At 44.1% G+C, this 25,698-nt stretch overlaps 1 protein-coding gene across 1 annotated transcript in view; it reads left to right on the top strand.

Moving 5' to 3' along the window:
• Nucleotides 1–25,698, top strand: part of HSD11B2 (hydroxysteroid 11-beta dehydrogenase 2) — a 328,111-nt gene that overhangs the window by 260,151 nt on the left and 42,262 nt on the right. Inside the window, exon 3 of the mRNA XM_085639955.1 lies at nt 20,425–20,610. Coding sequence (XP_085496081.1) covers nt 20,425–20,610 — 186 coding nt within the window. The remainder of the gene's footprint in view (nt 1–20,424; nt 20,611–25,698) is intronic.

Below are 25,698 nucleotides of genomic sequence, written 5' to 3'. Positions count from 1 at the left end.
AAGCGACAGCCCATGTGCTGTTTCAGGAAAGACCTAAAGAAGCTTCAAATACATCTACTAAAAATCTTATCCAAAACTTTGATCGCTTTAGCCGGAAGCAGACTGTCAAACTATGGTTACTGAACGAGGGTTACAAATGCATAGAGTATAAAGCCCCAGTATGGTGCTGGAGCTTTTTTTCTCTGCTGTCCTCAGAGTTTTGAGATATATATGGGAAGCAGAGGGCCAAGCTGGTTTGTAACTGGGATTTAGGGAAACTCAGGTGTTCCCCGTGGGACACCATAGCTAGAGGACAAAGCTACTTTTCCTTTTCCAACTTCCAATTAAGTCGCTATGATCCAAGTCCCCCTTCTCTATGCAGCCACCATCCCACCACCTGGAGAGCCCCATGCTAAACATCAGCATGTAGGCTAATGAAGATCCATCCCTTATCTTCCAGTCCCAGGGCTGAGAAGAGCAACGGATACCTTCAGTTCCTGTTTATGCCAGTCGGTGAGTGACGCAAAAGAGAAGTTCTCACATGCGACTGCGAACTCACCCAGTGAGAACAATACAATGGAGACTGCAGATCCACCACCCTGACTTTCACAGGACAACTCTGGCAACCCATGGGCACTGAAGTAGAAGGGCCCTCCAAATCCTTCCATTTTGAACCTGCTCTGTGGACATTGTTTCGAAGATCAGGAATACAAGTCCGCTGCTAGTGAACTTTCCAAAATCCCCAAATCCAGCCGTGGGAATGATACCTGACCTAACGTTCGGAAACTGCTCTTAAAAAATAAGGAAGCTACACCTTTCGCAATGCAAACCCCAAGGAGTCTTTCAACATCATTCATTAAGTCATGCATGTCCAACTTCAGTGTCCCATTTTTCCACAAAAGTGTTGGGGCAGAAATTGTGAGACGTGATCCTTTACATCTTTTGTATCTATTGCGTTTTGTTCTGCTTAAAAACATTTCTTTTTTTATTAAAGAGTTTTATTTTAGAGGAGAGCAAGTAAAGTTTTGATTCTGAAAAATAGAAGGAACGGAAAGGCTCGCAATTTTGTCTGGAGGATGGGTTCCGAGAAACTTGTAGAGTCTTATCTTTATTTGGGGAAAATGATAGCAAGCAATACCGAGAACAAGTCTCACATTGACCACAGCTCTAGAAAAGCTGTGTTACATACTAATGGTCCATGTAGATTTTATAATGAAATGGGTCGAAGGCACTTTCTGCGCATGATATCTGTTTTTAAAGTAAAGTTTCCATAAACACTTCTATATGCTATTGAATCCATTTACTAAGAAGAATGGAGCTTTCTTGATAAAACAGAGTTTCAGATTTCAGGTCAGCTAAATGACTTTAATACTTTGGTCCTGACTCAGGCTATTCGCCTGGAATTTAATTTGATGAGCTGATTTGTTCAAGGTTTAGCTAGAGTGATTCGGTGGGGATATCTTCTAAAGAATAATTATCCGAATACAATAAGGGGTCTCCTGTGTCAGGAGATCTTTTGCAAAGGCAGACAAATACTCCTTCGCACATGACTTTACTTTGTCGCTAAATCATTTCGGCACACAAGAGGAGCTTGTTTTCACTCTCGCCCTTGAAATTAAAGCCTTCCTAAAAAGCACTAGCTGCATTATCAGTTTCCAGAGATATCTCAAGTACTGTGGATTGAAGGAAAGATTTAAGACAATAGTTACATCTTGTAACCAGAGAGTAGCGCAGAAGTACTTATCTTGGAATTTAGAACATGGGGTTCGCCGTCTGCTGATTTTATTTCATATGAATTTATTACAGTTAAATGACTTAAAAACAAATTGGTCCTCCACCACGAATATAGGGAGATATTGTAATATGTGTAATTTGGGCACCCAGAATCTTAACCATATTCTGTTTGTTTGCCAAGCCCTACTACCATATCGCCTGCGTCGGTTACCACCATGTTTATGCAGAATACCTTCAAAACTGTAGCAACAACTTGTGAGTGTCTCGTTTTTCCAAAGAATTAACTAGTTTGTACAAAAATATTTAAGTTTTTCAAGGCATTTCTAAATCGGTTTGAGTCTTTTTAATATACCACTATTATTAAGTAAATAAAATCCAGGGTCTTATATAAGTACTATACACAATCTACATTAACTATACCCTGAAAGGAGGAATCCACCGCAGGAGGCAGGAGTTTTAGTTAATTTTATCTCATACTCAATTACTCAGGCTTCTGCTTGGGGGCACTGGGTTCTGTCCTAACTAGTCATATCATTCTTATGCCTACTTGCGGATTCTAATAGATTTTTTTATGCCACTATTTTTTTTTATGTAACTGTGTATTAACAAATGATGTAATAATTAATTTTATTTATTTGTTGCAGTAAAGGAATTATTATTGTACCTAAAAAACAACTCTATTGTTTTATCTGTCATCAATTCCTCTAGTACTTGGTTTTATCTGGTGTCCCTATACCTTTTGCAGAATTTTGCACTCAAGACATGCTGCTATGGCAGAATGAAGTCTCCGCCATAAATGTATTTGCTCTCTTGCTCCTTTGAATCTGTATATAACCTCTGCTGCTATATGGTAGGGAATCTTTCTTTCTTTTTTTTCACAAAACTGAAATCTTATGAACTACTACATTATTGAAATTTTATATAATCACAAGTCATTATGTTTTTATTTTATTTTATTTGCCTATTACGGTAAAGGACTTAAATATGTAATTTGTAACTGATCTATTTTGTTTTGATCTGTGAGCCTTTTACTTTGTCTCATATTAAAGTAGACCTCATTAGAGATCCAAATCTTAATAAAGAATTGAATTGAATTACAACTTCTTGTTCCTTTCTTGGATAAACTGAGAGATACTGAGATTGACTCACATTCGAAGTGCTGGAAGCTCCATGAGAGCTCCCTTCACTGGATGCTTCAAGGGGCGAGATGTTTGGAGGATCAGGCCCTTGTGCACAAAGGCTTTGATGGTGCCTCATAACGGTGGAGTGAACCACCAAGATACAATTGGATTTCAAGCGAACTGAAGGCCAGGGAGGCTGCTTTCTGGACTGAGCAGTGACCTGAATAGTTCTAAAAGCCACAGGGCAGATGTGAGCACTCCCTCTGCCCATAAACCTGCAGTTAACATTCTGACTGTATAAACCGCTGCCATCGAGCACCTTTTTGAAGCATCAGACAAAGCCCCACACTGCAAGCATTCAGGTAGAACCTCAAGACCTGGCTCTTCGGATGACCGGAGCTGCCCGAAACCCCCTTTCCCCTAGTGCCTTGAGACCCTCGCGGGTGAGTAGTGCGCTCCACAAATCCCTGATTGATTGACTGAAGTTCTAGCTAAGGATAAGGACTGCTCGAATATAGCTGGAGCTCGGATGCTCTGGCAGGATCTGGCGAGAGGGACACCGAGTGTGCTTACTACACAGAGATCTATATGAGCTCATGATCAGCTACTCGGTAAAGATCACGCTGATGCAGTAGTCCCTTTTCGAACACTCACCAGTGTAATAAAAGAAAAGCTGAGGAATAGAGGGAGGGAGGGAGGGAGAGAAGGGGGAAAATGGTGGAAAACTAGGACAGGACCAGGTAGGAATTTAGAGGGAACTAGGGAAAAGAACAAGCAAAAGTAGAGCATGGAAAAGGGTGTTAGAATTGATGAACAGAAACTATGGCAAAACGACAAAGCTAGAAACCCCACAAAGATTTAGTGATGAGAAAGGCGTAGTCTTTGTGGGGCTCTGAAGAAGCTCCCATGTGGTGCATGGGTTGGCTGCAGTCGCTTTGCCATCTCAGAGCCAGCTGATTCTCTGGTCAGTGGAAACCCAGCAGCTCTCCCACATCTAAATGAGGTAGGAGAGCAATAGTTTCGGAACGCGCGACAACTCATTTACAATAGTATTGTATTTGTAAGCTTTATACTAGGATTTTATTTTTGGAAAAGTAGCTGCCCCTTCTTTATGTACTCTGTCTTTGGATTGTAATGATCCTAATGTTTTTAACTGTGGGTTTCCGTTACTGGAATTTTCTGTCATAGCTCATCGCCAAGCTTTGCTAGAAGCCGTTTTAGAAAGCCATAAGGAATGGGGAGGCACAAATCGAGTACTCCCCAGAAAGAGCATGTCGTTTTCAATGAGAACTTGGAAAGGAGCGACCCCTTTTTAGATCGAAGCTTACCAGACAGCACAGTGTGTTTTCTCACTCACATTTGCTTGCTTTCCATTTGTTTTAGCACCTCAGGCCTATATTTGACCTTCCCATGAAGTTCAGCCTTTTTACCACCTTTCTGGTTCTATTCATACATGAATGCTCAACTTTCAGGACCTCTTGTGTTTTTTTGCAGCCCTCCATGAGTGTGCATGTGTTTTGCAGTTGTCTCTGTTGTGTGCTTCTCTCCTTCCTGCACTCCTTGTCCTCTTGAGCTCTGTGTACTTCGGCCCCCACCTACATACACACAACCATATTGCTCTCTTGCTCCTATGTGCTTCTCTGCTGTCTCCGTGTTGTTTATTGTAGCAAACAGTAGAGCCAGGTTCACTCACTGCTTGCTCTGGCTCCTTGAATGCTTCATACCTCCCTTTTTCAAGGTACTATAGAAAACACTACCCTACCACGACCCTTAACAACCACCACTAACCTAACCACTACGACCACCCACCCTAAGCACCACCACCTTTCCCTAACCTCCATCATAACGGTCACAACCAACCCACCCTAACCAAAACCATTGACCCTCACCACAACCACCTTAACCACCATCACCTCACCCTAACCACCACCCAAACAACGGCCCTAACCACCACTCTAACCTCATCACCTGAATAACCACTACAACCTGACCCTAACCACAACACTGTAACCACCACCACCTTCACCACCATCAGCCTAACCACCGCCACACTATTATCCATCACAACCGGACCCGCACAACGATCACCCTAACCACCTTTCCACCCTGACCATCACCCTAATCACCACCACCCCACTGTAATAACCACCACCACCCTAATCAGCATCTCCATCCGACCCTAACCACCGCCACCCTAACCACAATCCCTCTAAACACCACATCCCTAAATACCAAAAGAAACCACCACAACCTGACCCTTACCACAAGCACCCTAACCACCACTACCACCTTCACCACCACTAGCCTAATCACACTACCCCACCCTAACCACCACCACCCTCACCACAATCACTTTAAATACCACCACCCTAAACACCAAAATAACCACCACAACCACCCTAACTACCCTAAACAGCACCACTCTAACTTCCAGCAGCCTAACATGCCGACCACCACTAACCTACCACTCCACCCTAGCATGGCCACCACCACCATCCAACCCCTACCACCACCACAATGCCCATCACTGCACTACCACCAACCTACTCTAAGCAGCAGCAGCACCACCACCACCTTCACTACCTGAACTACCACTACCTCCACCACCCTCACCATCCTGCCACTACCACTACCCTCATCACTGCCTTTACCCCAGCACCCCTCACCACCACCGATAACCTACCTCCACCCTCACCAGCACCACCCTTTCACTACAATGAGCAACACCACTCTACTAACCACCGCCACCTTATTCACCACAACTACCCTAGCCTAACAATCACCACCTTAATCACACCCTAACCACAACCACCCTAACCACCAACACCGCATAACCCTTACCCCTACCTTCACCACCACCTAACTGCAAACCTATCCACAATCACCCCAAACTCCACCACAACCCTAACCACCAAAATAACCACCACATTAACCATCACCCTATCATTAACCTGACCACCATCCTAACTACCACTACCTTACCTACCACCAGCCTACCACCACCCTACCACAACCATACTCTTTCTACCACTGCCCTGCTGCCACCACCACCACCACACTACCCACTCCCTAACCACCCTAACGCCCACCACCACTCTAACGCCACCAAACTCAACACCCTCCATCAGTACCACCCTAAATACAATAACCACCACCTAATCCCCATTGACCTCAGCACCACCTCATACCATCCTCACCACCATCCACAACCTATCACCACCCTCACCAACCTTATAGCCACCTAACCACCACTAAAACCTCCATACCCATAACACCACCACCCTTTCATTAAACTTGCCTCTCAGTTCCTGTAGAATCTCTTTTAACAACTATTTTCAATTCATTACTTAATTGTTGTTTTTACGGAAAGTTGTGGCTTACGTTTGCATTTGTTTACTCTTGTGTAACTTGTTCTCACCTGAGACTATCCATCTAAGTATTCAGTAAAGCTAAGTTACATCAAGGATTAAGGTAATTTACATGTTGTCTATAGCTGTCTTTCAACCTGTTGGCCTTATCTATAGAAATCAATATGTGAACGTTGAGAAGGAACTTTATGGTAGGATGTTGATATATACGTCGTAGGGTGAGTGCTTGCTGGTCAGATTCACATTTGCATAAATCTTCATATTTGATTGCCTTGTATATTTTAATTACTGTACATTGGGAATAAGAAAACCTAGTGCTCATCACATTATGAGGCATACTTTTAATACAGCAACCTACAAACGCAGGCAGTCCTGCTTCGAAGATTGGTGTGTAGGATTTCATTCCTCTTCTGTGTTTGTCACTCGCCTGGAACAAGGCCTCAATACTTGTGTCCTTCCACTGCTTACTTTTCAGACACTCAGCTTTTCTTTTTAATCAAGCAGTCCAAGTGAGTGCATGTGTTTTCCAACTGTCTCCCTTGTGTACTTCTCTTCGCCTATCCTCTGTGCTTCATGTTAATCTTGCCCATGTGCTTCTTTCCACTCCCCTCCATGTTGTGCTTAGACTTCTGTGCTTCTCCCCTGCATTGCTTTTATGCTTCCGCTGTTCACATTGCGCTCTCTCTTGCCCCTGTGCTTCTGTTCCCCTTTGCTCCACATTCCTTTCCCTTGCCATCCTCCATTTTGCTTCTGACCACCTAAACTGTGAGCCTTTGCTCCATCAGCACCTTCCACGTTGATTCCACCCCAACTCTCCTTGTTGCTTCCTTTTGCCCACTTTATAAAAAAAATGCTGAGACACTACCTTATCTTTTCTTCATTTAGCAATCCAACTTGAATTAATTAATAGGAAGCACCACGCACATTTTGTAGGTCTGTGCATGTGTGGTGCACACACCTACAAAATGACACAGCAGCTACAGCTGTGTCATACCACCTTTTTCTCTTTTTGATTTCCTCTTTAGCAATGCTGCACAGGATCACTAAAAACATTGGAAAAGCCAATAGTTCCAAAAGGCAAGACCTGTTGGCTTTGTCAATGCTTGTTTATCTTAATATGCAAGAACTACAAAAACTGAAAAGCTTGTATCTGTCAGGTTAAATGCTGGCTAGACTCTTAGACAAATGATCTATTTGACATGTCATTAGTGATGTCATCAATTATATCAATTAACATGTCATAGGTGATGTATGTGTGAGGCCATAAGCAGTTTCTGACCAGACACTAGTTATAGTTAATTCACTAATCAAGAACTGGCGAATTTCTATGGTTATTTTTCATTGTTTTTTAAAGGTCAGTTCTCATGTCATTTAAACATCTAATTATAATCTCACTTTATCCTTCTGTTTTTTTACTGTGAATATTCACAGAAAAAAGGTTAAAGTAATGTTCTAGTTAGGTGAAAATGTCTGTTAAAACATAACGGTTTAACCTCCAAAAATTAACAGCATTATAATAAGGACAACAATCTCCTCTTCATCCTGGAACGGATGGTCTTAACATTGAAAAATCCTGGTATTGCTGTGTGCTATCCTAAGTTACAGAATCTTTGGAATGTAGGGTCTGTATCTATGGATGCAGGGTGGAATGTTGTGAGGTGAGAACCTGAGAGGAGGCTGTTGGCTCTCAGACTTGCTCTGCGGATAGGGTCTCTGTACAACTATATACTTAAATAAAGAATCTCCGAACTAATTTGTGTTCTGCGTGCATTATTCATCCTTTTTACATTTAGCCACTCAGACCCATGACTGTCATATGGGTATATCTAAAACCAAAGAGAGGATCAGGAAGTCTACTGGTGGCCATCAATGGACTTAATGATTGAAAGGGAGGTACATGAATGCGTAGAATGTGTGCAAAGTGCCAAGGCATTGAAGTGCAGGACATAGCCACACTGCATACTTATGGCAGCTCTGTTATACAAACTGAGGGATTGGCGTTTGGACCCAAGAACACATAAAGGCCACATTGATAAAACTAATTTATTAGTGAGGCAGCCTTCACCGATACATAAATCTTTCCTGGTATCAATCGAACTTTGAATTCCACTCTACCCCAAAAAAATCCAGCGAGTTTTATAGGTTCACCACCGTAACCACGAGGTTCAATAGCAGGTTTCAATAGTTTGACTTTGTCTTTTAGTTTGTCTTCATAAAAAGTGTTCGGAATCAATGTTATTTTAGCTCCTGAGTCAAACAACATTTTGACTGCTTCCTCATTGACATATACCCCTTCAACAGGCCCTTCTAAACTTTCGACTTTTGTTTTGTAATACTACTACCTGTTCCACCAGATCAACCTCACAATCCACCTCTCTCACTTTCCTTATATTTGATTTGCAACACTTGGTTACATGCCCTTTCCTCACACATTTTTTACAAGTGACTTTCCATCCCAGGCACATTTTACAGTTAGCCATGTGACCTGTCTCACCACAGCGGTAACATTTGCCTGCGAATGTGCGACTTGTATTGTTACTAGTATCACTTTTCCCTTGAACAGATCTGTTAATATTTTCTTTTTCTGACACTACTTTGATAGGAGCACTATCACTCTTGCTTGTTTGAATTGCATCTTTGCAAATTAGTTCAACACATGCCTTTGAATGCTCTTGTGTTTTGGCTATAGTCAAAACTTCATGCAGCAAAGGGTTGTCTTTCTCCCACATCGCTTCTTTTGCTTTTTCTATGGAACATCCTAATATAAATTGATCTCCTCATTGTTCATCTAAAGCGTTACCAAAACCGCAAGTCGAAGCGAGCTTGCGTAGTTCTGTAATATATACTTTCATTCTGACGTTGTATTCTCTTTCCAAATTGATAGCGTTCAAGCACTGTACTCATTTTAGGAAGATAATGACGGTCACGTTTTTTTTAGACAAATCTCATACTCATTAATGTCAGCAGCTTCATCCTCAGACAGTTCAGGAAGATGCTCAAATACCTCTTGTCCTTCAGGGCCTAGGCAGTGCATTAACACAGAAGTATTTCACTCAGCGCTTAGTGACGCACCACACACTTTTGTGTAATGAGCAAAAACTTTCTTCCATTTGACCCACAGCATAGGTGGATCCCCTGGAGAGATAACAAAAATAGAGGAGCTGTTACGTTTTGCATGATGGAAGAACAAGGTGGTAAAACAATATCAGTCAAATGGCTACTATGATAAATAGTTTCAGTCAAATAGCTACTAATACCGCTAACTTCACAAAATGAATCACAAAATATCTAGCGAGTGTTAGAGGTCTCTGTAATGATTTCTTTTGCTTGTGAAGTGGAGTGAACAATTTTCTTCTCCATTGTTAAAGTGTTTCGTTGCTCACGTAGGTCGCTCGTCGCCAAATTTAACAAGCATTTACAATGCAACGTTCTCGGCATTGTTAAAGTTAGAGCTAATGGCATTGCTCATGACATTATTTTTGTTTATGTTTTTGTTTTTAAAACATTTAAAGAAACTGCATTGTTATTTACAATGTCAATAGCTTAATCACTCTCAAATGCGAGACCTATTGCATTTGCACCCACACACAGAGCCACCCACACACACACAGAGCCACCCACACACACAGAGCCACCCACACACACAGAGCCACCCACACAGAGCCACCCACACAGAGCCACCCACACAGAGCCACCTACACAGAGCAACCCACACACAGACAGCCACCCACGCATAGATCCACCTACAAAAAAAGTCACCCACACAGAGCCACACACAGAGGCACACACATATAGAGCCTCCCACACACACACAGAGCCACCCACACTTACACAGAGCCACACACACAAAGCCACACACACAGAGCCACACATACATACACAGAGCCACATGCACATACACACACATACATAGTAAACGTTTAAAAAAAAATTACCTTTGTTGTGTTTTCTTCTGTTCCCAATAAATAAAAGCGCCAACATTAAAAGGTAAAAATAGAATATAAATATTTTACTATTCGTATGCGAAATGTTGAAATTGTATTTTGATAGGTAGGATGTGGTGGAAAAAAGGAAAAACATGTAAAATAAAGATAATACCGTTGTATGATACTTCCTACGCGGTCACGAATTAAGAACCCCATAGGATTTGAAAGTTCATCAAATTAAATAAAAAATCGATTCTACTCGTGCAGGCATGTGTAGATGGTATTGTCTCCATTCGAATATTACAAACATGGTAACTAAATAACCAAAATTATTGAAAAATCAATATAACCCCCCAAAAAATCGCTTTGAGAAAATGACCCTTTGTTGTGTGTTAACGCATCGCATATATGATTAAAGTCGGGATAATCCCTGAAAATGTTCCTTTGCACACATATTGGGCGTCGTTTCTGCTTCTTCTCTGAACATTGTCAATTCCTAAGAAATTAGGGTTTCAGGTCTCTGGGGTCAATGAAGGCAGCCCTTTTCTAAACACTCTAAAATTGCCAGAAAAGGAAGTGAAGGCAGCAGACGATCACACATTGCGAGTGTCAACCGAGAACCAGAACGCAGAGCCCTGGTGGCAGACGCAGAACCCCGCCACTGGGCCTCGCCTGCCACATGATGTAGACGTGCACTGGGTGGAAGCGGTGCCATGGACCCTGGTACAAGCAGGGGCATGAGACCCCTCACCCCCGTTTTGGATGGTAAAATGAGCCGTAGTTAAACACGCACAGAATAAGGAGATAGCGTGACTGAAAAGCACAAATGCAGGAACGAATAAGCAATTACCAAATGAAAAGCGTGTCCTCCTCCAGCTACGTGGGCTCGTGCCGGCGCGAGACGGCAGGTAACGTGGCTCAGCCAAGGGTAACCCTGCATAGAAGAGTGAAACGGAGCCGACACACACCGCTTCAGCAATCCATCGACAGGCGTGGCCTGAGGTGCTGTTTTTTTGCCACCACGCCTCCTAGTCACCTTGGACGCCACGCCATGTGTGATCTCTGCTTCCTCAATGTTAAGGTCTCCACGGCGTGCTTTCCTTCCGCAAGCTGATTTATGCAGCAGGAACATTAACCCACTGAGGTATGCATGGCGAAATGTGCGATTGAGCGTAATGCCACTTGCAAAATGACTGAAACGCCTCGTGCAACTAATTCAAATGAGTGTGCATCACTTGTCCACATAAGTGACGTTTATTGTCCATAGGAGTAACAGGCACCTCTGGTCCAAGGGCCTGGTGACATCACTGTTTGAAATGAGTGGCGTCGACGTTTAGGTGAGTGACATCACTGATCCAAACGAGTGGTATTACACTAATGTCTAGATGAGTAGCTATAAACAAAATAAATGTTTTTCCGTTTTTAATGAGTGACGTCTGTCCAGAGGAATCTGACATCAGCGGCCTACATTACGACATCGCTATTAAGTGAGTTACGTAACCGGCTCCAGTGGGTGACACCGAATGAGTGACTTTGCGGGTCAAAATAAATGACATCAACGGCTCCGTGTTCGTGACGCAGCTTATGCAAATTACGAAGATTTTTTTTATCCAAATATGGGAAGCTGACCTAAATTGAGTGACTGGCTGAAATGCGCGTTTTTTTCTTTCTGCATTTTTTATGCGAACTCGACCCTATGGTATTGGTAGGCGCGGGGAGATTAAGTAATTTGCGCAGAATCACACGATGTTGAGCAAAGACTCCAACCTGGTTCCCCATACAGGGGAATAATGCACGTACTTCTATGCATATCCACATATAGTCATCGGGGGCGCAACAATCATTCAAGGGAGTCGCCATGAACACCACCGCCTTTCTCCGAGGCAAAGCAGAAATGCCTCGGAGAAACGCAGTGGCGTTTTCGGATTCGGGGCGTGTTTCTTTTTCTCTCCTCTTGCCATTGGCTGGAGGAGAGAAAAAAACGCCTAAAAAAGGGCGTGGCTAAAAAGTGGAAAGAAAAGCACGGAACACGCCCCCGAATCTGAAAAAGACGGATCCTATTTGGAGGGACGGCTCTCTCCTCCAATGGCTGGCCTCCGTTTAGGAAGCCAGCAAATGGAGGAGAGGCAAAAAGAGAGGCGAGCTAAATAGCCACTCTAAGAATCTATAAGATCTCCGGACTTCGGCAGACCGGACGGTCCCTCGACCTAAAAAGGATGGACAATACACGCAAAACACGAAGTAGATTCTTTATTTCAGAATATAGTTGTACAGAGAACTCATCTGCAGAGCACGCCTGAGAGCCAACAGCCTCCTCTCAGGTTCTCACCTCACAACATTCCACCCTGCATCCATAGATACAGACCCTACACTCCAAAGATTCTGTAACTTAGGATACCACAGGCTGTCAGTTTGACACTCTCCTCCTGGTGCCTCAATTCTCATCATTGATCTGCCATGGTGTCAATCATCTTCAAATATTATAACATTATGTAAGTATTACAAAGGTTGTAACCTTCTAACAGCACCATTTTTAGTTCATATGCACAAGGACCTTGGATAATATCAGTATGGTGATGGCATGAGTGTTCTTCAGGGTCTAGTGGGCAGCTGGGTGGAGAGAGGACCAGACCACACAAATTCACCCCCTCCCATCACAATGGATGAAGTGATCAAACTGAGAATGTGCATCCTTTCTCAGCAAGGGTCACGCATGTGAGAAAGGAGTGCACATATCTATAGTTCACATTCATCTGAACACCTCCATGGATGCTCTTTACTGGGTAACCGTGAAACATCGTATGCACTCATCCGAAAAATGCACATTTATCCTGGCAGTGTATCTGTGGACAATCTTATGCTTGGAAAGTAAGAAGGGAGAATTTGTCCTACAATAGTATGGCAGGGTTTAGCCTTATGCAGTAGCTATCTAAGAACAGTACCAGTGAGATGTGTAGGCATGTAGACTTACACAGCCCACTGTACACAGGAACTAGTGTCTAGCCCTTGGAGCAATGCTATTTGTTTTTAGAAGAAACACAGGCTATTGTATCAATTCAGTGCAGAGTTTGATTGAGGGGCTCACTTTAGGGAGTGTTTGAATACATTTTTCTATGAAAGTGAGTTTTTTTATGTTATGGTATGAGGTTTACCATTAATTTGGTAATGTTTACAAATGGTACTTGCTGTGATGTGAATTCTGGAGTTATCAGTAGCTGTCAAAGTTCAAGCGATGGAGAGGTTGCAGCAGAACGTGTCTATGTTCAGGGCAACTGCTTTACTTCTACCAGACGTGGTGTGGATGTAAAACTTGATAAATGGCTTCAGGCGGGCCCACAATCAAATACTCAACCGCTAGTGGATTTAAAGTGTGACTATCAGGGTCGGGGCAACTGCGGGCTATGAAAACTTCAGCTCTGCAGGTGTGTTTGAAGTAAATAGATAAAGTGTAGTGTGCAGGAATTTGCTGATATTAAACGATGACATGGAACACACAGTTAGACCACCTTGCAGTGACCTAGATAATACCCCCTTTCTGAAGCTCTGTATGGGGTGCTGATAGTTGTAAGCTGACAGATCCCGCCCCACTTCCCTACACCACTGCACCTCAAAACAGCGAGGGCTCCTCTGCAAAAGTGGAGGAGGAGCGTCGCCCCACTGCTCTCTGAGCAGCGCAAAGGAACAACAAAATGATAATAACAGAACGTTATTACCATTTTATGTTTAGTATGTATCCAGGTTATGGGGGGGTCTGGCCTCGCGTCAGAGGGAGGAGGAGTGGTTGGTGCCCCAAAACTGCGCAAGATGGTTTGGCCGTCCGTCTTGGGCCAGTCAAACCGTCATGCACACTTAGCATGTTCCCCACCCGGCTGTATTGCACAGCGTGGGTGGAGAACATGCACAGGCTCCCACTCCCTGTCTGAACGCCTAACCAGGCCACTTAGACCAATCATGATGCTGCTGTCATGCTGGTGAAAGCAGTGTTGTGATTGGGTAGGGGATTCTGGGAGCCTGGGTGCCTCTGGGAGACAGGAAAACAGGGAAGACGGAGGAGAGGCAGCAGCTAGCAACTGGCGACCAGCAGGAAAGTCTTTTTTTTTTATACCCTCGCCCCTGTTCCCTACCAGCCGCCACTGCCTCAAAAACATAACCCCTTCGCCGCAGCGCAAATTCCGCCACGGCACCGGGGGCTGCGGGGTGAGCGCGGCGCCGCCATGCTCGTGACACCTTTTAAGAGTGGGGTAACTTGTTTCATTTCTCCGAATATTTCCTACTTTGCATGTGTGCTGCTCTGTACAGCACACGTCCAAAGTGGCAAAAGTTTTAAAGTGCATCTGGGTATATTGGCCCAGATTTACAAAGACTTTGTGTCTGGTTTGTGTTACCGAGACCCAACATTAAGTGGTGGAGAGATATGTACAGTCCAATGCAAACCACTATATCCATTGGATTGTAATCCAAATTCACAGTGCACCACTGTGCATGAAGGGGGCGTTCCCCGTATAAGCACCCATGGGTTCTGATGCAAATCCCTATCTACAAAGACTTGTAGATAGAGATGTGCGGCCAAATCCTGCGCCTACCTGAGGCAGGCATAATGAGGGGAATATTTTCATTACACCTTGTTGTTTCCTCTTTGCATGTGTGCTGCGTTCTCGCACATATGGAGGATAATGCCTTAAAGTACAGTTTTTGTTCAGGAAGGGATCCCTTCATGCAAATAAGCTATACTTACCACAAAGCAGACAACCTTGCACTATGGCGTAAGGGTTTGTGCATTGACGGGAGCGTGGCAGCCTAAAGGGCGGCAGTGCTGAGGGGGAGCACAACAGCGCCATATCTTAGCAGGTGTGGCGCTGTTTTGTCTCTCCCATTAATGCAACGCAGCGCCGCAACTTTACTCGCTGCGCTGCATTGCATGAATTCCTTCTAAATTTGGCCCAGCATTTTGTACTGGAAGGTTCCACTTCCACTAGAAAACATATGCCAGACGTCACGCACACACCCTTGCACTGTGGTGAAAAGGTGCATGTGTGAGGTGCTAGGCACTCGAATTGTGCGCCAGCGCTATGGAGAAAGCGGGAATGCTGCACAGCAGCCTCGCGTGCTGCGGTGCATGACTTTTCAGTCAAAATACCCCTATATCTTTCCGTTTAAACGTCGTCCTTTCTGCGGTTTGGACTTTGTTTTGTCTCCGCTTGGCCTCTAGCTGGGACTCCGTCTCTTTTGGCAAGCACGCATTCCCTGGGTGTTTACGTTTGTTTATCTCTAGCAGGTTGGGCGCACTTCTACTCGAGCCTGCATTGTCTTTTCCCCTCCTGCTGGTCGAGCATCTTAAATTACACGCTTCTGTGGTTTAGACACCGCGACAGAAACGCACCCCGGTGCCAAAGCCGGCGCCTGCCAAGGGATCTGCTTGTTTTAGTAACGCGCCGCGGTGCTCAGGCTTGGAGCTCGCGCGCAGTGAGTTATTGGAGGCTGCCTTTTAACTACGGGGTGTCAAAAGCAACACCCTGCCACTGCCAACAACACACGGCACTCGGGGAAAGCGGCCATCGAGTGAGAGATGCGGCCATCGAGTGAGAGATGCCGCAAAACGGCTCCTAGACATCCTGCAGCTCAGGAAACTCTGCGGGCCTCTCACTGCTGCAGACGCAGGAGAAGGTGAAGAATGTATACGTATGTGTGCATGAGGTGTATGTGTGCATGAGGTATTCACCTGACGGGGCCTGCAGTGGGTCCGAAATCCTCGCTGCGTGATCTGCCCAGTCTCTTCTCTCAGTGGAGTACGAAACTACAGATTGAGACGGCAGAAAGGTATCCTTCCAGATCAAGGGAGTATGAGTGAGTGAATGAATGAATGAAGATCAAGGGAGTTGCCAGAAAATGAAAATACCCCCCTACTTTGATCCGTACCTCGAATGTCATCAGGTGAGGGAAGCGAGGAAGCCCTGCCCACACTATATAAGGTCCCTTCATCCCACCTTCTGTCCATCTATCTCTACATCCTTCAAGCCTTTCATGCATCCATCTTTTCATGCATCCATCCATCTTTTTATGCTTCCATCCGTCCCTCCTTTACCATTCAGTCTGTCCATCTTTTCATCATTACTCTTCCATCCTTTCACTCACACTTCCAGCTATTCCTCATTTTCCCATCCATACATCTTTTTCATCCATACGTATTTTTCCTCTCCTTTTATTAGTTAACCCATCCATCCATCCACCCACCCGTTCATCCAGCCTTTCATCATGCCAGCCATTCATTCTTTCACCCGCCCATGCATCCTTGTTTTCCATTTCATCCATCGGTCCTTTCTCCCTTGCATCCACCTTTCATTGGTTTTGACACTCCCTCCTTGTCACAGGCTCTTTCTTCCTTCCATATGTTCTCCTTTTCACTCTTCCTTCCAGTCCTCTCTCTCTCTTACACTCAGTAGCAGAGCCAGTGTAAAGTGCGCCTTGGTGCAAGGGAGGAAATGGGCCCCGGCTGCGCTCTGAGTGATAAAATACAGAAGTAAACAGGGTTCTGAGTGCAGTCTAAGCCTCTGGGCCCCGGTGCCACTGCAACTTCTGCACCAATGAAATCACACTATTTCCTGCTCTTTCTCTCATCCTTTTGGGTCTCTTTTACTGTGATTGGGTTCCCATCCCTGACCTCTGATACCGTTTTCCCTTTCTCTGTTTTTAAGAGCATTTTTCTGTAGCTCTGCAGACATAACAGGCTCATAAAGAAGAAGTGTCAACACCCTGATTTGAAAGTGATGTCTACTGAAGGAAGTTATGTTGTTCCAAGTTAGATTGTGGCTGCAGTCTCTCAGATAAAAAGTATATTCTAACATCCCATATCAGATAGTCTTTGTTAGGTCGAGCCTAGAACAGCGCATGCGCTGTTGCTCGAATTTTTGTAAGGGGATTTTCAAAGTGCTGCAGCCGCTGGCCTAAAGCCTGCGTGCATGTGCGCGTGAACGCGCGCAGCCGCCATATGTCTCCGTCACAGGTACTTCATGAAGGCGCTTTTGCTATAATCGGGCACCGGCGCTTTACTTTTAATGTTAAAAATAAAGCGCCGGTGCCGCGATTATAGCAAAAGTAAAGAAATAGAAACAAGCATCTATTTCTTTACAAAGAACAAGCATTGGCATAGCCAATAGGTCTCGCATTTGGGACCTTATAAGTATTTATTTATGCAGCACAATTTCTTTGGTGCAACATCAAGTGTTGCATGGCTAAACACTTACAAGGTCACAAAGGCGAGACCTATTGGCTATGCCAATGCTTGTTTTTACCATGTCAACAGGGCTGTGGGTATAGTAGCAAGACTACCATCTGCTGTATATCATGCGACAGCAGTGTCCCTACTGTCCTGGCAGCCAAAGGTATAAAGAAAGCCACAAATTTGACTGTTTAATGGATTGGGTTTTTCAGTGCTTTTACCAATGCTGTGCAACAACAGCAAAACAAGAAGAAAGAAAAGAAAAATGATGCGGTGACGTAGAGACACACACTGAGCAGGTCAAAATGATGACTCTCTTAGCGGCAACATCATTTCGATAATGTATGTGCACATCACAAAGCATGCGCACAGAAATGGCATCGGCACCATTTTACACATTTTGTATTCGCCATTCCCCCCCAAAAAATGTTTTTTTCATTAAAGTTTTCTTTTTTTTAAGTAGAGTAGCCCTTTAGCAAACATCAGCTCCTTGACCCACCTAAAATCTTAAAAATATATTATTTTAAGGACTGCAAGAGGTGGGGACTGCAAGAGGAGTGAAAGCCATAGAGGAGTTTGTCGGGAAAAGTAATGGGGAAAGGCAGGGGGGAGCAGTGGACGGGCTTTAGGCCGGGTGTGAAGGAGTAAATATTTTTTAAAAAGATAAGTCATTCTGGGGGATGCAAAGAGTGGGGTGTGGGGAGGGTATTGAACCAGAAAAGCATAAATGGCAGAGAGAGCAAGTGGTGGAAGGAGGGAGAAACACCGACCACTCAGGGTAGATATTTAGGCGGTGGAAGAAGCACACAGGAGAGAGCAAGGAAACACATGTACTCTCATGAAGTGCTGAAAGAAAAAATAGTTATCTAAATGTGAACACTGGAAGGATAAAAGTAATTCAATCATTCCCTTGATAAGATGGTAAAGAAGCTATGCTCCAGGGGAGGGACAAAAGGAAAAAGAGGAAGGAAAGCCATCAAATAAGAAGCAAGCATATGAGAGTGACTAGAAAGCCAACCAAAGGTAAGCAGTGGGCGGGCTCTAAGCCCACTGTTCGTTTTTGGTGTGGTCCACTTTTTTGGTACAGGCCACAAAAGGTCTTTCACAAACAGACAGCAACAAGATGTCAACAGATGAGACTTAAAAATACCCTATGCAGTTTCCAATGTGCCCTATCAAAACTCACTGGAGAGAGTGCATAATGTACCCACAGCATTTCCAGTCCGATTCCAGGTCAAAAGCCTAATCTTGTACTGCCCTTTGTTCGACTAACAGGAACTTGAGGAAGACTCACGTAAGACTGACAGAAAGAGCACTCCAGTTTCAAGAGTCTGCCTGTTAACCAATCAAAAGGGGTGCAGACAACTTCAATATGACCCAATTTACGGAAGGTCAATTTTTGGGAAAATGTACACTTCTCCCAACTAACCAAGGTAGGAAAGAGTTATAAGACAGGATTATCATACGTTTAATAGTTATAATCTTTCTCATCATTCATATGACTCGCTCATGCGTCCCAAACAGGATTATATGTACGCACTGGAATTGAAAGGGTTATTACCGCATTACTATTTTGATCTGGTGGTTCCAGCTCAATCAGAGCCAGGTTTGCACATATCCCTAGTAGCCTGAGTTTGCAAATGATAACTGCTCTCTCAGGGCCATATTTACCAAGAATGGGAATAATAATTTCCAAACAGTGATTTAATCCAAATCGCTATTTGGGAATCTCTATTCCTTAAGCATTAAACTTCTGTTTCATACTTGCGATTCCTAGTGGGTTGCAATTCCACTTACCTCATCATTATTAATGAGGTAGGTTGCAGTTTGCGACCCATTAGCAATCATAGACATCACAGGGATGGTGGCCTACTGAGGTCAGCAGACCACCATGTCTGTTATCGTGTTTTAATAAAGTTTTTTTTGTTGAAATGCAATCCATTTTCCTTAAATCCCTTTTTGGTCACAAAACATTTGCACATACCAATGCGATTCAGTATTTGGAAGGGATTCCCGAAACACGCCCCTTCCAAATCATCAAAGTCATCAAATCGCAACTTGGGTTTTGTACATTCCAAAAAGTATTTTTCCTGTTGTAAATTAGAAAAATGCTTCGTACGTATGGCCCTTGGGGCCAGATGTAGGTAAAGTCAGTTTTGCGAATCCCTAATAGCGATTTTTACCGACTCGCTATTAAGGACTAGCAAAATGGAATGTATATAGGAATTGCAAAAATAATTGCGATTCCTAAATATTCCTTAATTGCGAATCGCAAATAGAGATTCGCTATCAAGGAATACCGTCCCATTCATTCCTATGGGCCAAGAGGCCCATAGGAATGAAGGGGAGTTGCGCACGCAATTTGCGAGTAACCAAGAAGTACTCGCAAATTTCGTGCGCAATTTCAAGGGTGCAAGGGTTCCAAAAGGACACCCTGTTGCACCCCTGAAATGTGCATGTGTGCACATGTGGCGCACATGCATGCCCTAAGGGCATGTATGTGTGCCACATGGCACTTTGAAGAAAGCAAAAAAGTGTTTTATTAAAGGAATTCGCAAATTACCACCAACTTGAAGTTGGTGGTAATTTGCGATTCCTTAAGGCAATATCGCAATTTGCGATGCCTACTGGCATAGCATTTAGGGAATCGCTAATTGCGATTCTCTAAATGCTTGCGCACAATAAGGAATCGCAATTTTTGCGATTCCTTGTTTTGCGAGACGGTATTTGCCTACCTACATTGCACACAGCCAAATTGCGATCACAAACGCTGAAATTCTGCGAATTTCTGCGTTTGCGATAGAAATTTGGCATCCTACATCTGGTCTTTGGTTCCTTAAGATGGAACCCGCAGAGCAGGGTTAACATACATTTGTTGGTTGAGGTGATATTATTTTAACGTACTCAGTGCACCTTGCTTTTGAAAATATGAAGACTTCAGTTTCTAGATCTCGCCAGAAAGTAAACACAATCTACTTCCCATAAATAAATTATGAATTAAAATGTGTATAATATGTATACCAGTGATGATCGTGAAGATATCCCGGACACTCACCTTTTGCACTCCTCTTGTTCTACAGGACTGTGGGCATTGGTCAACAACGCTGGTATTTGTGTCCACTTTGGAGATGCTGAGCTCTCGCTTATGTCCACATATAGAGGATGCATGGAGGTCAACTTCTTTGGGACAATAGAAATCACCAAAGCCCTTCTGCCTTTGCTCCGACGCTCTCAAGGCAGGATTGTGACAGTCAGCAGTCCAGCAGGTAATGAGGCTAAATGTAAAAAACACGAATAAATTACATTACAATGTTATTTTCGAAAACTGAACACCAATCTATGAAGCAAAGAGATCAGAACTGTGAGATAGAAGGAAAGAGCTATGGAATGTTCTTTCCAACTGAAGATGCGACCCCTAGATCATTTTCATCACCATTCTTTTAAATTGTCAGGCCCAGAAATTCCTCCAGCTATTTTTCTGGCCAAGGAACCATTTTGATTGCCATCCCTATTCTCTCTGTACCTCTTGGAAGGAGCCTGAGGTATCTTAGTCATTGATTGATGTCATACCCACGCGGAAACCCAAAAATGATGTTTTATATCCCTTCCTATACAGTGTTTTCAAGCCTCACATCAAGGGTGTAGAGGTTACCAGAATCAAATTGGCTTTGAGGTCTAAACCTCCAGGGGCACTTAAGGGTTGTTTATTGGGTGCACTGAGTGAAGTTGAGGCAATATAGACGATCAAGATGTAACGTCTTGCACTATTTGTATGGTGCTGTCTCCTGGTATGTTGAAATATACAAGTATATGTTGTTAATGTCATTAATGGTTATTTCTGTGAGGACTGATGAATAGGATGAAATACAGAGATGAGGGTGTGGCGGGGAGGGTTTCATGGAGCAGAAGGTGGAGGATTTTTGAATTGTGCAAGCCCATAAGGACGTGGATAACCCACGACTTCCACCATTCCAGAGTATGAATTCTGTAGTTTATGCGTGAGCGTCCAGGGATGAGGAGGAACAGGTAATGGTGGGCAAGTATCTTTTTGATGAAAAGTGCATCAAGGTTGTAGTGGTGTTGGAAATGCCCGCTGCATGTTGGTCGGCTGGGTGAACGCTTGGTTCTTCCTAATTTGTCTCAACCTTGAGACTGCTAGGGCCCCATTCTATATATCTAGGGTTAAAGCTGCTTTCCAATTGATGCAGTAATACCAAACTTGTTCCCTGCGTGAATTTCACCAGGGACATCTGCACTGGGAAGTAGTTCACATTCTGAGTTTTGTACATGAGATTGGGAAAAGCTTGGGATATTACCACATTACTAAGCAGGAAACCGAACAGGAGTATGGTGGGAATTATGGGCAGTATAGATCAGGTAAAAAAGGTGCCTTTCGATCGCAGACCTGGAGCTGCATCAAGGAAGTAGTCAATAGCAATGCATTAGGGCTAGGCAAGTGTTATCTTCATATCGGGAGTAGGTAGATGTGCCTCAAAATCCACTAAAGCGTCCGCAACACGAAGACAATAAGCCCAGTTAACTGTAGGACAACCCCAAAGGAAGCAGTAGAATTCTGAAATGTGGGAGGGTACCTGGCGTTAGCCCGGCTGGCATTCTCACTGTAGGTAACAAAGTTTGGGTGAAGTTTGACCCTCTTTGTGCCATTCACTCGATGGAGGAGGAGCTCTTCACGCATCCGCTTATGTTGAATGCCTTCTGTGTTTTGAATTTTGTCTTCAAAGGATGGAGGTCGTATAAAGTTGCCCTGGTACAGAGACCGAAAGAGCGTCAACCTATATAATTTTCATGTAGAAGACCGGACATCCAAAAACAAGCATTGGCAAAGCCAAGTGGTTTTTCCAGTGTGATGGTTAACTGTTAATTTGATGACCATTTACACTATGAAAAACCCATGAATTATTTGAAGCTGTTGCAACCAAAAAAGAAAGAAAAGTCTCCTCCTATATCATATCATTGGTTATTTATAGTCCTTAGAAATGTCAACAGTACGGTATGTAGCACTATATCATACAATAACCTTTGTTGTCATTACACTCTGAGCAGATTAAGTTTATATGAAAAGACTGGCACTGTTACCGACTATGTGCATTTGTCATTGGAGAAGCACACCACAGACATTATATTATGCACTGTTACCGGGTAACATTATGTATGTCCTGTCTCTTGTAACACTTGCCCAGCAAATCTAAGTCTATATGAAAAGCATGTTTTTCTATAACATAATTATTCAAATTTACTACAAGCATAACATTAAACCAGTTCACGCAACATTCTCACTCTTACCTGAGATTTGTATTGCAAAGAAGCAAGCTGCTCACAATTACACTTGGCTACTTCCAGAAACAGCAACTCCCGCTTACATTTCGTTACACCAAAGTGTGAACAAAAAACAAGCAAACGGACGCTCTCAGATCCTAGACTCCTGTGCACTGAACATAATTGTGGGCGGATCGTAGACGAGACTGACCCTCTCAAACGCTACTATAGCTAAAATGGCGGACCCCTTCCTGCACCTAATGCACGTTTCCTGCGGGCGGGGCCAACGTTCCACTGAGACCCCAGGCGAACCAACAGCTAAAGAAGGCTGACTCGAAGACTCTTTCTGTATGTAATAACGCTATTAATATGATACCCTTGTGAGACAGGTGCAGTCTGTCTAGGCCAGGCCTAGAGGACAAGTGCAATTCACTCGCTGCCATGTGTTTAAAGTTAATGTCTGCCTGGCCACAACTACAGTCAAACCCGACCCTAGATGAAATCCCTTACATGCAGGGCTCTAAGTGGGCCGGGTCTCACCGGGTCTGTGCACCAGCAGTTTTTTAGGTCTCGCCTGACCCAGCGCATGCGCTGGTCTGGCGAAACTTTTTGAGAGGGCTCCAAAAAGTGCTACCAGGCCAGCCTAGAGCTACAGTGCATGTGCGCGGGCGCCGCGCTTGACCACGATTACTTTCACTTTCGCGGCCGCACGGCCGCTTGGCATTGCCAATAGGTCTTGCTTTTGGGACCGTATAAGTATTTAGTTATGCAACTGTTGCATGGCTAAACACTTATAAGGTCCCAAAGGCGAGACCTATTGGCTATGCCAAGGCTTGTTTTAAGGGGGTCTCGAAACTGGTCTCTATCGGGCTCTGCTTTGTGCCCTTGCAAAGCCGTCTGTGTTTTTTTTTCCAGACTGCAGTGACAGCAGGCACATCGGTGTGCGCGTGCTCCCACTGACTACTTCTCACTAGTGGAGAAGTTACGGCATGACGTCATGCCAGGTGAGCATTGTAGAGGAAGGGAAATCCTTTAAGAGAGTCATTTTCTCTCTGGATTTCCCTTCTCTTTTTGAAACTCAGGCGCAGCAACATTGTCGTGGTGTCACCAGAGCTTTAAGTGGAAGTTTTTTCAATATTATATACAAGCCATAGTTGCTGCTTATATATTTTAGGGAACTAACAACCATTGACAACGCCAATAGTCCTGACTTGTAGGTATGATGTGACTTGTTGTATCATGTATCTGGATGCAATGACAGAAACAGCCAAATACAAGTCGGGCGGCACACTGTGCTAAACACAGATTTTTAGCTTACGTGTTTTTAAGCCACACCCTTAATAACATTGACCACGCCCCTTTGAGAGAACCCCCGGGATCTTAAAAATTGTTCCTTCGACCCCCTAGCATTAGGATATATCTTACAGAAGTATTAGTGGCAGAGGTACAGATTTATGAACGCTTTTCCTCGGGTATGCTTTACTTTTGCAACGCAACCCTGACGCAACGTGTTACAGTGGCATTTATGTTGGAGAGTACCCCAAAGTAAAGCAAAGATGCGCTATGTGCTCCTTTGCATCAAGCTGGCATTCCCATGTAACCGCTCATGGGTTTTGACAGAATCCCTATCTACTTACATGTGCATACAGGGATTTGCACCAAACGCTAAGCCTCCTCGAGGCGGGCGCAACAAGGTGAAATGTATTTATTTCTCCTCGTTTTTCCAATTTTGCATATGTTTTGCAGTGAACAACACACACAGGGTACAAGCCTTTTTTAAAGCACAGTTTTTGTACTGGTAGGGACGTTTCCAGTCCAAAATCTATGCTTTACAGAACGCAGACACCTGTGCATTATGGCGCAAGGATGTAGTGTTGCTGTGTGACTTCCAAAGTGTGCCATTGCAGGGAGAGAGGAAAACAGTGTTCCTCTGAGAAGATTCGGCGCTGTTCTGCGCTCTCCCTTTCATACAATGAAGAACAGCAACTTTAGATAAATCTGGTTTCTCGTAAATCTGGTTGTGAATATCCTTCACATTTGAGCGGTTTTATGAGATTACATAACTAAATAGACCCAAGGAGATAATCTACCTGCGAATGTTTAAATACATAACCCAAAGCATCTTGCTTTTGTACTGCAGAAGTAGATAGTGTTTACATTCTGGCGAGTCCTAGTAACAGAAATCGTGGCCTGGCTTTCATTGATGTTTTTTGTGGACAAGTTCCTATGGCTCTAAGCTAAAGCTCCAGGAACTGAGCCCAGAAATGTAGGGGAGGAGGCATTTCTGCTCCTGAAACAGATGTTGGCTTACACTGTTGAACAAGCACAGAAAATGTTACACGTCTAGGTGTGACTTCCATCTATCCACCTTCTGGTCTTCCAGTACTTTCAGATCCATTCGGTGTCCAAAATCAAGCCTTGCCATATGGATTTCAGAGTGATGCGAAGGAATATGGTGTGTTTTGTTGAGTTGTCTACCTCCAGTCTCCATATCCTTTGCCAGAAGAACCTCGGCAATGAAGATGCTGCGTCCAGAGCCAGTCTCAAAGGATTGGTTGATGGTCCCAACGCTACTGTGCTTCTTCGGTTATAGTTTTGTTGTCTGCATACATCAGTGACACCAGGGCCGGCTTTAGGGCAGTGCGGCTGGTGCGGCCGCACTGGGCGCTGACCTCAGGGCGTGCTATGTGTTTAGCAATAATTTATGATTGGGGAAATGAGGGGCGCTTTGGCCCGGTGGAAGTGAGAGAATTCGAGGAGGCGATCACTGGGTGTGGGGGCGCCAAAAATGAATGTTGCACCGGGCGCCACCAGCGCTAAAGCCGGCCCTGAGTGACACTCTTACCTTGAAAGGCATAAGATAACATTTACAAGTCACAAAAGACCGCTTGCATTGTCGCCACGTTAATGTGAAGGTTTCTCCCATGGCCACAATCTTCTAAAGGGCACATTGTGGTCAGCACTTCATGCTAACATTTCAGTTTTGAAGAAAACCTGATGCTTAACACTAGTCCATTTAGCCGGCTGAGGTCTATGGTCTACGAGTAAGAACCATGGCAAGGATAGGGAAGACGAGA

Source organism: Triturus cristatus, chromosome 12 (genome assembly GCF_964204655.1).
Source record: "Triturus cristatus chromosome 12, aTriCri1.1, whole genome shotgun sequence".
Lineage (NCBI taxonomy): Eukaryota > Metazoa > Chordata > Amphibia > Caudata > Salamandridae > Triturus > Triturus cristatus.
The sequence above is the reverse complement of the archived record's forward strand: the minus strand, read 5'-3'. Positions and strand labels throughout refer to the sequence as shown.